Below are 14,679 nucleotides of genomic sequence, written 5' to 3'. Positions count from 1 at the left end.
AGCAAAACTCAGGGACGATAACGCACACAGAGGAGTTTCAAAAAGTGTTTATTTGGCAAAAAGAGAAAGAATATGATGAGAGAAAGTTGATTGCATCCTGTACGTGCAATGAATGAAAGTCAGCTCTGAAATTAATCTTTTTGTGTCATTCTTAGATGTTGATTCAACAGTAAATAGTAATCTCAGTCCATGATACTTCTTGTTCTTAGTCGTTTATAATAACAGCTTCTTTCACTCCAACAATAGGATGTTTCTATTCCATGTGGGAGGTAGCGTGTACGCTTAGCGCCATCTACTGGCAGAGGACAGCTCTTCCGCGACAGAATAAAAGCTTTATGTTTGAAAGTTGGAGGAGGACATCTAGTGGTTGGTCATAGCATAACCTCTAAATGTCTACATGAAGAAATGAGTAACAGATATGCATGAAAAAGCTTTGCATGAAGCAGCGATGTATATTTTTTAATTTGGTTTGCATTTCTTGGTCTTCAGATCTGAGTGTAGCGCAGGTATTTTTTCCCAGAAGGCATCTCTTTGGTTGTTACTCCGTTGGGGAAGAGAGCGGAAGCTTCGGAATCGGGAAGTGAAGGAATGACCATGACTTTCTCACCAGGCTAATAAGGAACAAAACAAAGCAAAAAGAAATTGCTAAGAACTAAATAAATAAATAAAAAATAAACTGGAAAAAAGGCAATGGTTTGTCACATCACATGATTAAAATAAGTAATGTGTCATCTACTTGAGACTGGGGCAGTGCTGAGGCTGGGTGTCTGTAATTTGAACTTTTGTACCTTCCAGTCGACGGGCGTGGCCACCTTCTTCTGCGCCGTCAGCTGCAGAGAGTCGATGGCTCTGAGGATCTCGTCAAAGTTCCTCCCGGTGGTGGCAGGGTAGAGGATGGACAGCTTCAGCTTCTTGTCCGGGCCGATCACAAACACCTGAAATGAATCCAGATCATATTTGAATTTTGTCCCAGAGAGCAAGACTAAGAAAGTATTTCCTCTCAACCAATCAATGCTCTGAGAATATAAACACTAATGGATAACCGAGTGTTAAACGTAGACAAGTAGAACTGTCTGAAAGAAATGAGGGAGGTAAATTAGCAAAAGAGGAGCTAGGTAGGATAAATAAAGGAGGAAGGACACAAGAAAGGAAGCAAGGAGAGGCATACACAAGGAAGGAAAAGGGGCAAAAAAAATACAATAAAAATCAGGAAAAAAAAGATCTTTCCCCAATGCCATTTTAAAAACTAACCAGAGCCTCACAAAATACTGAAATCCCATTCCATGGTTTCTCTGTCTGTGCAGGAGTACATACAACTTCATTTCTGTAAAATGTTCTGTTCAAAAGCGGCAACATGTTCTCTGTGGACCTGCAGAAGTTGAAGTCTTGAATCAAACAGAAGGAGGAATGATAGTATAGCCTCCGTCTACAAAACGTGCATCACAGAATATGCTGAGTCATTGCTTGTAGCCTGAACACGTGGATGTTTTCAGATTTGATGCACTGAATTACCTTTTTTTTTTTTTTTTTTTTTAAAAAAAAGCCTGATGTCAATTTTAAGACAAACCTGATCCAGAGAAAATGGTCAAACTTGAATTTTTGTTTTTATTCGTTATTGAAACCAAGCAGAAAGCGGGTTTCTTACGCAGCGAGCAGTCAGGGGTAGTCCATCCTTGTTCCTTTCGTCGGGGTCCAGCATGCCCAGCTGGACCGACAGTTCTCGCTTGTCATCGGCGATGATGGGGAAAGGCAGAGGGGTGCCGGCGTCGTTGCCATACGCCATCACATCCTGTAACGGGGCGTCGGACGCATTATGCTTTACACATTGCTTAGAGCTACAACTGGAAGAGTTTTCTACAGTGTCACTGTAGCTAGAGGTGCACTGGTCAGGCTGATATTGGTTCTAGTTTAAGATGAAAGCACATTAAAGAGAAACAGCAGTTCTTTGGTAATGTTTAACTTTAACATGGATTAAACTAACCTTCCTTAGCTTCTTCTAAAATATTTCTAAATTAAGAATTTTTTTTTATTTGCCCACCAGGAATAGTAAAATGCATTTTATTGACCAATAAACATTCATGAACTAGAGGAGTGTCTCTACGGTTGAAATAATTGGACTTTGAACCAACAGTAAAAGTCAATGAGCACGAAACGTCAATAAAATGATCAAATCCCTGATTCAGTTTGAGGTTTATTAAAACAATCCTGCTTCCCCTAGTCATGAGGACTTCAAGCAAGGTCTGGGTCTGCTCCAAGTTAGAATGCTTCACCTTGCTCCATTTCTTGTGATCCTCAATGCTGTCGATGGACAGGGCGATCATCTTCACCCCGCGCTTCTTGAACTCATCGGTGAGCTTGGCGGCGCGCGAGAGCTCAGTGGTGCAGACGGGAGTGTAATCCGCCGGGTGGGAAAACAAGATGCCCCACCTGCAGGAAAAAAAATAAATAAATAAAATCCATTGTCTCTACCGGAGGGATTGACGTCAAGCTTAACTCATGAACATATGATTTTAACAACACATGACTGCTATTAACAATTGGACCTCAATAAAGCCTAAAAGGTCAGTGTACCTCATTCTAGTCACATGTTTGGGAACCTCAGGCTGAGGCACAAGCTTTCTGGATTTATTATTCACAAATCCCCTGAAGGGCTGATAAGAGCAACATAAGTTAAGAAAATGATAATGCTATGGCAGACATCAAAAGCAAAACATCACATTGTTTCTTTTGATTTGGCATCACATGCAGTAAGAGGGAACAGAAAACCCCTCGCCCCAAGCGGTATGAGGATCACCTGATGTCTAGCTGGTCAGAATCACACCACCTCCCACCCCCATGCCCTCTGGAGCAGGTTCCAACAACAAATTATTCAAAATGGGCTTTGTCCTGTGCTTTCCAGGGATTCGAGCTTCCACGTGCACTGGCAGGAACAATCTTAATCGATGAATAGCATAACAGGAAGCAAGAAAATCTAGGACGCAGCTTTAACAGATGACTGCCTCTCCCAAACCACCAACTATTCCCACCGTGAGAAAGAAATAAGTTAGTGTCCAGCACATGTGCTCATTTGCGTGGCGTCCGCAGGAGGAAAAGAAATCCACAAAATTTTAATTCAGAGGTGGGTGACAACAGGTTTATCCTGTTTGGCTAATATTTACCAGTTTTATTAGAAACAAACATGTAAAAAGATCATGCACCCTTACCCAGCATGAAAGAAAACATACAATCCCACTAAATCAACACTATTTTTGAACAATCAAGCCTCAAAGTATATGTTTTTCTATAAATTTTATAAATTGGCCTGTTTTCTAAACTTTGAATTAGTTCTGTGCTCAGTAAAATAAAGATTACAGGCAAATAATTCAAGTTACGCACCCTGCTTATATAAACCTGTCTATTGTAGCCAGCTTGTATCACTTAACTGTGAAGTCATACGGAGTTAGATAAACACAATACAACTACATCTAGAGTTGATCTGCTGTAATGTCATACTTTCCACTCCACACTCCAGAGAGCAGGGTTTCACCACATGTTCCACGTTACTCAAAGATGCAGAAAATTGAGAAGTTGTGGTTTGAGGTAGAGCTCTTCCGAGCGTGCGCACTTACGAGTCGCCCAGAAAATCGTGAAATTTAATCCTTCCGGAGGTCGTATCCGCCTCAAAGTTTGGGAACACTTCTCCTAGCAGAATCCCAGGCATGGCCGGCTCTAAGCTGAAGCTCACACGCTGAAGTAAAAGGCTGACAGACCTGGAAGAGAGCAGCAGGCACTGCGATAGCGGCTCAAGGGAGCATGAATGAACCCGGAAAGGGGGGCGTGGTTAAAATAACGCACTGTAGACCGCTGACCAATCAGAGAAGAGGCGTTAAATTCGTTATTATTTATTTTCTTTTCATCTTTTACTAGTACCTGAATGGATAATATAAACTATACAAATACAAAACGTAAGAGAAAGAAGCATTTTATGTATAAAATGTCGCAATTTTATTTAGTTATAAATGTGCAGAGAAAAAGACATTTGCACTCACAGTGTTGGAAGAAATATTTCAGATTATTTCAAGGTGGGTTTATGTGAAGGCATTTTTAGTGATAGTTTTAGTGATAGTGGGGGAAAAAAAGCTGTAATTTTCCAGTAAGTTGGCAGAGCCCTTGTTTTAGCTGATTTAAACAACTTAAATCTCAAACTTAAAATGTTTGTAGCCATGGGATACACTGTTATCATGCATCTTATTGCCTTGGAGATTACTGTAACATAGTAACAGGTACTGGCAAATGGAGTGCCTTTAATCAAACATAGTCAACTTTTACACATTTCCTACGACAAAATGTGTGCAAAGTATTGCTTTTTTTGTGGTAGACCAAAGCAAAGCAGTGACTTACAGTGGAATGAAATGCCACAAGGTTTTGAAAAATATTTTCAAATCAATATCTGGAAAGTGTGGCATACATTGTATATAGTCCTCTCTATTGAATTTCCCTAAGTAAAGTCTAGTTAGTACACAAAACTGCTTTCAGAAACTACTTGTGTCTTATTTAATCTCACAGGGTGGGCCATGAGATTATTAATTAGACAAGGCCTCTATTTTTTATTTTTTTATTTTTTTTTGCACAAATGAAAAGAAAGCCATTGTTAAAAAAAAAATCATAAGTCCTATGAGTTACAGTTTGCCACAAACCACAAAAAGGTATGTACAGTAAACTTGTAAAAGAAGGCGTTCTGGCCAAATGAGAACAAAACAGAATTTTTTGGCCAGCATTAAAAACTCCTGACTGAAAATAAACACAGCAAACCATCACAAATACCACAAGATCAAGCTGTGAGTGACAGAGGAGGTCGGTCATTGTTGATGGTTTAGATGTTCATTTTGGTTTCAGTGCTTTTGTTCCGTACCATCTCAATTACTACATAGAAAACACCAAAAGATGTTCCTGTTTCAAAAAGAATACAGTCGTAATATGAATTAAGAATCAAAACATGGGGCTCACTTGGATTTACAGATTTATAATTATTAACCAATAGGTCCAGAGTGTAACAAAGTAACACTTTGTATTTTTATTATTCATGTTGACTGCAGACCATGTGATGAAGTGTTTTTTTGTTTGTTTGTGTGTGTGTGTGTTTACCACTGAGCTGTTTTCTTTTGGTTTGAGAATATTTAGCCCGTTAAAATACTTATATTTACTGTTTCATTTGTGGGTGAAGTATTATTTGAAGATAACAGGAAAACATGCAACAAAACCATATCTTTATAACTCACTTCAAGAATTTGAATAGCTAATTTAGACCAGGTCGGCGTAATACGGAGCCCTTTAGGGGAGATGGGGAGAAGTTTCTTTTGCTTTAACTCGCAAAACTTTTGCGTTACTTAGCAATATGCTTACTGCAATATTTGCTGGTCTATTTTATACAATCACAAATGTCAATTTAAAATTTCAAATGTATACACATTTAAAGAGCCTTAATGTTAACTATTTGGTGCAAAACACTGATTGAAAATCAATTTATTCACTGCATGTTTATGTCTGTTTGTGTCAGGTTGAGATAGAGGTGCAGACAAAAACGGCCCTTTAAACCATTCAGACTACCAACACAAAAGAGACGCAATCAAAACTGTCAGATAACTTATTACCCCGCGATAATAACTCAGAAATACTCCAAATAGTTTTAACAATAGTTCTCAATTATGCCGCATTGACTAATCAGTACATAATTGCGAGAAAACTCAAAACCTTTTGCGTTACTTCGCAAAATGTAACGCAAAAGAAAAAACAAATCCCCATGTCCCCTAACGGGTTCCGTAGCATAAGGTCCAACCACAACAATGCAACAAACACAGAAGACTCAATTTCCCAGGGTCCTCTGCGTAAAGAGCAACAAATATGGCGGTTCGCTTCAAGGTACCCGAACGTGACAGGAATTATCAACAGATGAGCTAAAGGAGCGAAAACCTTCGCAAAGCGGCTGACATTTATCATTTATCGTTGTCTTATCTTTTTTTTTTTTCTTGAGTGGACGGGTTACTAAAGCATAAAAGAGGAAATGCCTTCTCCAAAGGCTAAAAACGCCGGTCGCAGGGATGGCAGCCCGGTGCTCGGCAGTAACTTCGATTTCGTGTCGCTGACCAAGCCGCTGAACCGCTCCTCCCCGCCGCACCTCCTCCAGCGACAGGGCTCCGACCCGACCACCGCTCGCCTCCGGGCCTCGGAGAGCCCCTCGCGTCGCCGAGGCTCCGGCTCCTCCACGGGCTCGGCGAGCGGCCAGGGGCCACCTGAGGAAGACGGCATACGGCTCAACCCGTCCCTCATCGGCATCTCGCTCAGCTCCTTGCTCGCCATCGACCTTTGGCTGTCCAAGCGGCTCAGCGTGTGCGCCTGCGAGGACTCGTCGTGGGGCAGCGCGCGCCCCTTGATGAAGCTGATCGAGGTATCCGGACATGGCATCCCGTGGCTGGCAGGCGCTGCTTACTCCATGTACAAGAGCGACAGTGCTGCAGGACAGGAAGTCATGCTCAACCTGCTCATGGGTAAATGCGCTCCGTCATGCGTTCATTATTGTAAATAACACAATAACTTGACTCAATGCTAGTTCACATATCTGCTTTAGACAGCATAATAACCCTGCTTTGCTCCGCCTCCACATCTTGCATAATCCTCGCTGTAGCTGAGTGATGCTGCCTGACATGATCATAGTGTTTTCCTTTATATGTGGAAGCATCACCTGTCATTGTCACCGCTGACATAATATTCTGAAACATTTCATGGAGAACAACAGGGTAATACAAAACAACCAAATGTTTCTCTAATCCCAGAGAAACTGAAATTTGCCAGATTAATTTATTTACATTAATTCAGATCTTGAGTTGGGATGCTATACACCTTTGTGAAACACTTAAATAAGGGGGAAACAAATTAGTGCTTCATATAAGCGAAAATCCAACACGTACACAGGAAACAATTGGGTTTAAATGAGATTCCGATAAAGGGAAGCATAACATTTCTAAGCCGGATAGGTCCTGATGAATCAAAAAAATAAAGCCACAAATATTAGAAAAAATGAAGAGCAAGTAAAATCTACCTTTAATGTCTGGCGTTAAAATGAATTAGCAGAAATTAAATAAGTGTTCATCTAGTTCATTCATAGAGTTTTAAAATCAAGATAGTTAAAATAAAAATAAGCCAATACTCACACTCTCTTGTACGTACTGCTGTTGTCCATACTCAACCCCATAAATGTTCTTGCAACTCTACTTTGATTAGACCATGAGAAATAGAAACCAAAGTCAAATTCAAGTTTAGGATTAGTGACAGATTAATTTTATTTTCACTGAAAAGTTTTCGCCAAATTCTAAAACTTTCATTTTGTCCGTGGCTTTTAAAGTTTGTAGAAAATATAGATCACATTAGACCTATTAAAAAGAGAAAAATCTAATAATTTAGAACAAATATAGCCAAGCATTTGAATGCATCACTGATGATGTGACGAGAAATGTTTGTCTTCATTAGCATTTTCCTAAAATCTATTCTTCTGGAGGGCTTCCCCGCAGATTTTGGCAGAGTTGCCCCGGCGTTGCATGAATTTTTTAGCACTCTGTTGCTGGCAGACATAAATCCTCCCAAACATCAGGCACATCTTAAAAGCTCCTCTAATCAGAGTTGATGGTTTTATTCCCTTTTATGTACTGGTAACATTTCTGCAGCATCATAGTCTAACATTAACATGTGTTAACCGGTTGTCTCATTGAACAATATCTACAGTCTGCGATTGGTAACAGGAGAAGTGGACATCAGCTCGGTTCACACTGAAGACTTTTACCCAGCAGGCTAGGATGTGGTTGTTGGTGTCGGGTTGTTACTATGTTTTCTTTGACAGTTTTGACCCGACCCCATTTTATTTCCCATCACTTCTAAATAGCTTTTGCTCCAAATACCCATTCGGCAGTTTCAACTCGCATTTCACTAAACACGATTTACCGCCTTTGGAGCTGCGACAGAACCGGCTGTGTTTTTGGTATTGTTGCATGCATGGAGAGTTGCAGGCTGCATTGGTCTCTCACACTGTGTGGACTTATTAGGACACTTGGAGTAAAGCCATTGGGCAATGTTATTAGTAGTACATGTAATTTTAGTTTTAGGTCAGGTCTGTGACAGAAAACTTGATTCCAGGAGGATTGAGGAGGTGGTGCTCTGAGGTTTAATCATGTCGCATGTTTCTGATGAGGTAATACAGTCTCTTCTGAGGGTCAATAAGCATCAACTGAGTCTGGAAACTTGAATAAGATGAATGAAGTTGGAGTGGAAATTGTGTGTTGTCAGATTTGAGCAAATGTCAGTTCTGAGACTCGGGCACTTTCTTCACACAGCCACCAGATGGCGCCAAGACAATGATGTCTGAACGACTAAAGTTTGATAGGTTTCATTATTATTATAGGTTTCTGTATGTGGAGTAGGGCTGAAACAGTTAATTGTGAGACTAATTTAGTAAATTAATAATCATTAACTTGAGTATACAGACTCTAAAAATGGCCTCTGGCTGAGCAAACGACATATTCAGGGCAGTAATTAAGCCAAAACTGTAGAAAAATCTATATGTTTTGCATTTAAGATAAAAACACCTTTGTCTGTAAATACGTTCTACGCAGAACTCTTTAAGTTTAAGCTTCACCCAGTTTAGATTTACTAAAGAAATGCTATAGAGTTTAGGTAATAAAACGCAAATTTTCGTATTTCAAAAAGTAATTGAAGTATTTGATTCTTTGCATCTTCTAATGTTACTCTTAACACTGTGAAAAAGTCTTATTGATTTAAAGACTGTGCCACTTTTTTATCCAATTAATTGTCAGAAAACCGATAGATTAAAATAATTGTTAAAATTAAATGTTAAAAATTAAAAATGTTTGTGGTGCAGTGTTGTGATGTTCCTCCATGTCTGCGTCTTCTTCTTCTCTCCCACAGGCCTTCTGCTGGACGTCATCCTGGTCGGCGCGGTCAAAGCGGTGGTGCGTCGGCGTCGGCCGGCTCATAACCAAATGGACATGTTTGCCACCTTCTCCGTGGACCGCTACTCCTTCCCCTCCGGCCACGCCACCCGAGCCGCCATGTGCGGCCGCTTCCTGCTGGCCCACCTGGTGCTGGCTGCGCCGCTCAGGGTCCTGGTGCTGCTGTGGGTGGGCCTGGTGGGGCTCAGCCGGGTGCTGCTGGGCAGGCACCATGTTACCGATGTGCTGTTTGGGTTTTGGATGGGGTACTGCCAGTACAAACTGGTGGAGATACTGTGGCTCTCTCCTCAAACTCTACAGGGGCTGCTAGGGCATTTAACTTAGATTTAGAGACTGAGAGGAAGAGAGGGCTGTGAAATGGGTTTGCTTTAAGGGCCTCTGTACATTTTTTATTTTCATTTCTCTGCTCTAAAATTGTTTTCATCGGGGTAGACTCGGGAGAAGAGTTCCCCAGAGTACTGCTTTCTGCTACTTCACAGACATTCAGTCTGGTTCTTACCTTTCATTTGGGTTTGTAGATAAACGTCAGCAACATTTTGAAACAAAACCTGCGCAGGTCTGTCTTCTGTCTCTAATATGTTTAGAATCAGGCAAGACTTGGGTTGAGTCTTCTGAGGGGTCCTGAAGCTGGCCTCTGTTTGGATGAGCAGCTCAGATCATCAAGACGGGTCTCACCGACGCTCCATCACCTTCAGATCTTTGGAGTTTGGCACTCGGGTCCTCTGGGTCCAGATAAATGCCAGGATCCAAATGTCTCTGCAGATCATCGTCGGCGTTAATCACAATGTTGTTATCGATTAGTTCAAGGGTTTAAAGACCAAATTGGAGGAGACTCTGTTTAGCACTTTAGCTAACTCAACTTTCAACCTTCCTGTTCGTCAGGATACACACGGTGACTAAACACATTTTCTAGGACCAAGTTGTGCTTATGTCTTTAAGAAAAATGAAATGATCAAGATAGTATTTGTTTTTTTCCATTAGTCCAGAGGCAAGCGAACATAAGAAGTAGTTTTGAGTTCTGATCCATAAGATGCGCTAAAAAATAAAACTAATGCATGTTTAGATGTTTTTCTACTGCTGTGGATGAGTCACTGTTGTTAAAGTAAGATTTGTAAAGTTGTTTCAAACATGTGGGTTGGCTGGACCATGTGATAGATTACCAGGAGTTCATCAGTAATAATATTAGCCATTATTCTCAGTGCTCATAGACGATCTATTCATTAACGTCTAAGATTTTATATTCACCCCTTCACATTCAGAGTAAACCCAATTAGCTTCTTATAATCAATCTTGTCATCATGTTTACACTTTTCTGACTGATAACCTGTTCCGTTGAATTGCAAAGATCTGGTTTTCCTGCTCTACCAGATCAGATCCGACCACTGAGGGGAAATTTTAAGGATTTGGGAGTCGAATGTTGGGTGTTTACACTTGATCCTTTTGGCCATGTTTGCTTGTATCTGTGGATTTTGCTTTACCCAGCAGCAGCAATCATAAAGTTCTGGTTCACTAAGCCTTATTAATATCAGTGGGAACATGTATACGTTTTTAAATCTTCTACTTGATGTACTCTAGCACTTATAATCGGTCATCCGTCACAGCGCCTCCCTGCTTTGGGTGTCAGTTTTTTTATTTCACTTGATTGTTTCCTTTTTAAGTACTGTTTTTAATAATTTATGACTACTGAGGGACAAATTCTCATCTGAATTTCCAACATTTAAAGAAAATCTCTGAAGAATATGCAATTAGGTAAAAGCTAAACTGTTGTTTTTAAGGACTCTTAAATGAAACACTTGCAAGAATAATCAGAAAAAATACGAGAATTGTAAACTGTAAGGTCAAAATTCCTGAGAGACTGTCTAAGCATATTGTTTGTTTAAATAATCAGCTAACGCCTTCTAGCTTTCCACTCTGCACGGAGAACAGTTTCAGGCTTTCTACATTGTAAAGGACACGACGCATCGTCATGGCTACCTCCTCAATACCAACATATTCACTGATCAATAATTACAGAACATCTTTAGCTGTAGAGAAACTAATGCCAAAAATCATAGATGTGCTGTTTTATTATTATTATATGAAAGTTTACATGTGTGATGCATGGGGTAAGGCTCATCTTCTCCTCAATGTCAAACATTCAAATCCACAGAACAAATAGATGCTTTAGTGAAAGAAACAACAGAAGTCAGACAAAGGCTGAGGTCTCAGAGAAGATGGGCTACTTTCTTTTTTTCATACGAAAACTAGCAGGAAATGAACTAATTCCTCAACTGCAGGTGTGTCAAGCCTGTGCTCCCGGTTCACACTGCGAAAACAATCCTTGGAAGGTTTCGAGAACTTTAGTTTTGTGCTCTATATGGCCTGAAAGTTCATAGGGGTCAGCGGGTGGTGTACAGTTTTGTAACTTTCTTTACCACGTAGAGTAATAAAAACATAAACATATCTGCCTGTCTGTGGAGCATGCCAAAAAGAATTAGCCTAACCAAGAACATTTTCCAGTGCAACATATCTTCGCTGGAGCTGATGTATTGCTGTACAATGTCAAACACATTTTCATGACTGTGACAAAAACCGAACTAAATCTTATTTCTCTTCTGCAAACTAGCAAAAGTTGCCTTTCTTGTGAATGTGCTGCTGATCTTTGTTTTGAAATCCCTCATCATTTCTTTCTAAGATCTCTAAAGGCAATAACCTGCAGACTGACATCCAAGGCGTCTAAATACGATGAGTCTTTCTTTAGACTTGAGCTATTTTTTCACAGCGTGTGTTTGAGTGTGCATGCTTAGGAGTTCATTTTTTTAATCATCATCCATGTGATTGCACTTAATATTTACATAAAAGGGGGCATTTCTGCAAATCGTCAATGAGTTGTAGTGACGCAGTCGGTGGAGATGACGCAACAAGTATGTGGTTTGAGGTGTGTGACGCTCTGGTTAGCCTTAGCGGCTTCTTGCTGGTTTTTTTGAGCCAGATCCAGACGCTCCATTCGACAAACTTTTCCATCGGCGACTGTTTGGTTGACCCGTGTCAGACTGTGCCCTCTTTCTGCAATAACGGACCAACGGTCTTCCCAGCACATGGCGACTTTCCAGATTTCAGCATCCTTTTGCTGTTGCGAATCACAATATGCTGAATAGCACATTTATGACCAAATTTGTTTTATGGTTGTCCTACTGTGAAGAATATGAATAAGAATATAACCGAAGAGAAGCAAAGTAAAATAAGTTGCTACACTGTTAATATGTGAGTGGTGGATAGATTTTGCACTCATCGGCTGTTTTCGGTTTTGCTTACTGAAAACCAGTATACTGTATTGAAGCTTTTATCTTGAAGTGTTCAGATGTATCTTGGTGTGATCGCATTGTGTCGTGTCAGTACATTTGCTTCTGCTGTTAAATATGTTAAAGATTTTTAATTAAATGGGGAACGCAATTGAAACCGCTTGGCGTCATTTCTGATGCGTGTGTGTGAGACAAATTATTGGAAAAAAATCTACTTTATTTTTCAGCTCATAAATATTTTGGTTTACCCAAATGAGCATCATCAGCGATGCTCATTCAATTTATCATTTCAGAACAAAGTGTTTTTAATTATGCGCTAAACATAATAACGGAGTTCATCATGGTTAGGTGCTTGGGTCAAACACTTTTTACATCATTAATACTTTAATTAGAGAGCAATTCATAAATACTACCGCTACATAATTGGTGGTGAAATATTTTCGTCTGTGAATCAGGATAATGCCAATAAGTCACGCAATTAAGCTAAAAGTTGAAAAGAAACCAAGATGTTGAATGAAGAGATTCAAGATGTACAAACCATAGATTTGAAGAACAGCGGCACATTTTAGAAGTGGAGAGTCTAAATGCAAACACACAGCAAACTCTTCAGATTTGGAAAAAAAACCAAAAACGTATCAATTTCCTTCTAATTCACATGAATGAAATGAAATAAAAGATAAAGTAAATCATCTGAATGCATTTGTCTTCAAGGGAATGTGAGACAACAAACTAGAAGGCCCCACAATATAGTGTAGAAAATGCTTTCAATATTTCAGTAGATTAAAGCTGGACATTGTGCATTTAAAAATAAAAAATCATAATGCAATCATGCAGATGGCGTGTGCAGTGAATGCCACTCGTTCACCCGCCAGCCGTCTCCCACCCACTTGATTGGAACACAAACTGGACTTTAGTCGAAGTAAAACCTCACTGATTTGGGTAAACATTGCTCAAGCCAATAAAAGCCTTTTTGGGAAATTAGGTCAGAAAAAAGAGAAAACAATGAGGCTCTGCGATGGTTCCTTTGTGTATAAAAGACTGCACTTCAGGTGATGCTGCTCCAAACTGGACAGGACAGCAGCACACAAGGATCATCACGGTAAGAAAAGGCACACTAGATTTCTGTCCATTTTATAGGTAAAACATTACAGTCCATGTGTGGTTTAATAAGATGAAAGTAAAGGGCTCAAGGAGTTTGCACAGGCCGTTTGATTAGTGTTCACTCTGTGAAATAATCTAATCAAAAATAAAGTCAACAATCCAGTGCTTTCAATGAACTGTAAGATTGCCTTCGCCCTGATTTGTACTTCTAAGAACCAAGAAGATTTTATGATAGAACATGAAAGCAAAAGCTGATAAGAATACGATGCAGAGGGCAGGGGAACTGTTAATTACTTTGGGTGCAAGTAGGCAGATAGTGAAATACTGCAAAGTTGTACTTTTGGTTTAAAATGTCAGTAAAGCATTTACAGAAAATGGACTTACGTAAAGTAAGGAATCACAGATATCAGTGATGCGAAGTACACTGGACGACACAAGGGGAGGAAAGATGGGGGGAAAAAGATTTCAGCAAAGTTGCCGTGAACACATTGAGAAATGGGGAAGAGGAAAATAAAATGAAACCCTTGATAACAGTGGAATTGCTCAACTAAAACTGCACATATGGTTGCTAAAACAGTTTATTTCCTGTCCTGCTGCAGCTCCATCCCGGTGCAGAGAGTGGCAAGGATTGGGCCGGGCCCCTCGGGCCTCACCAGCGTCAAGGCTTGCCTGGATGAGGGCATGCAGCCCACCTGCTTCGAAAGCAGCGACGACATAGGAGGACTCTGGACGTTCAAGGAAAGACGCCATCTTTAGTTGAATTTCCCTATGTTTAGTCATCAAGTGCAACCTGTTGTTAGTTTAAACCCTTCAAAAGCCTAGTGGCCCTAACATGTCTTTATCATTTTGCTTTTAAGGACTTAAGAAGCTTCCCTCCAACCAAACCATGATCAAAGCTGTTGACAAGGACACTAAGGACATTGAGAAAAACTAACTTCCCATTATTGTCTTCTTTAAAGATCATCTATTTTTAGCGGTCTATTCAAAGTTTAATCTTACAACAATTCGATCGCATGTACCAGCCCCTAAAAAGCAGGAATGTCTGAATGGACACCGTTTACCATGCTTATTGCATGAAGTTTTAAACTTATTATCCACCATTATCTTTTCAAATATAAACTGTGAATTCTCTTTTCACATCCGCCCAGTTGGAGGAGCCAGAGTCCGCCATTACTGGCCGCCTGGTTAAGCTGAGCCTGATGATCCTGGCGGCGTAGGCCTACTACTTCCCCAGACCCCAAACCCAGCCTGCTGTCCAACATCCATCCACAGACCGTCTGAAGATGAGAGACGAACTCTGG

At 40.3% G+C, this 14,679-nt stretch overlaps 2 protein-coding genes across 2 annotated transcripts; one reads left to right on the top strand and one right to left on the bottom strand.

Annotated features, from left to right (window-relative positions):
• Window positions 1–221: 221 nt before the first annotated feature.
• On the bottom strand, window positions 222–3,842 carry prdx6 (peroxiredoxin 6). Its single transcript, XM_044129691.1, has 5 exons — window positions 3,609–3,842; window positions 2,271–2,427; window positions 1,646–1,789; window positions 789–935; window positions 222–611 (listed from the first exon to the last, which is right to left on the bottom strand). Exons 1-5 carry the CDS (start codon window positions 3,698–3,700, stop codon window positions 486–488), a joined length of 666 nt encoding a protein of 221 aa, XP_043985626.1. The 5' UTR covers window positions 3,701–3,842; the 3' UTR covers window positions 222–485.
• Window positions 3,843–4,726: 884 nt separating this feature from the next.
• On the top strand, window positions 4,727–12,434 carry plpp6 (phospholipid phosphatase 6). The gene is made up of 2 exons (XM_044129690.1): window positions 4,727–6,524; window positions 8,953–12,434. Exons 1-2 carry the CDS (start codon window positions 6,041–6,043, stop codon window positions 9,318–9,320), a joined length of 852 nt encoding a protein of 283 aa, XP_043985625.1. The 5' UTR covers window positions 4,727–6,040; the 3' UTR covers window positions 9,321–12,434.
• The last annotated feature ends 2,245 nt before the right edge of the window (window positions 12,435–14,679 follow it).

Source organism: Gambusia affinis, linkage group LG10 (genome assembly GCF_019740435.1).
Source record: "Gambusia affinis linkage group LG10, SWU_Gaff_1.0, whole genome shotgun sequence".
NCBI classification, from domain to species: Eukaryota; Metazoa; Chordata; class Actinopteri; order Cyprinodontiformes; family Poeciliidae; genus Gambusia; species Gambusia affinis.
Note: the sequence above shows the minus strand (reverse complement) of the source record. Positions and strands in the feature narration are given on the sequence as shown.

What these genes read in the sequence shown, in the direction of transcription:
- prdx6 (XM_044129691.1), bottom strand. Translation starts at nt 3,700, where the DNA reads ATGCCTGGGATTCTGCTAGGAGAAGTGTTCCCAAACTTTGAGGCGGAT. An exon ending in ATCACAAGAAATGGAGCAAG is followed by an intron (nt 1,790 to 2,270) that starts GTGAAGCATTCT and finishes GCCCCGTTACAG; the next exon opens with GATGTGATGGCGTATGGCAA. An exon ending in TACCCCTGACTGCTCGCTGC is followed by an intron (nt 936 to 1,645) that starts GTAAGAAACCCG and finishes GATTCATTTCAG; the next exon opens with GTGTTTGTGATCGGCCCGGA.
- plpp6 (XM_044129690.1), top strand. Translation starts at nt 6,041, where the DNA reads ATGCCTTCTCCAAAGGCTAAAAACGCCGGTCGCAGGGATGGCAGCCCG. An exon ending in CATGCTCAACCTGCTCATGG is followed by an intron (nt 6,525 to 8,952) that starts GTAAATGCGCTC and finishes TCTCTCCCACAG; the next exon opens with GCCTTCTGCTGGACGTCATC.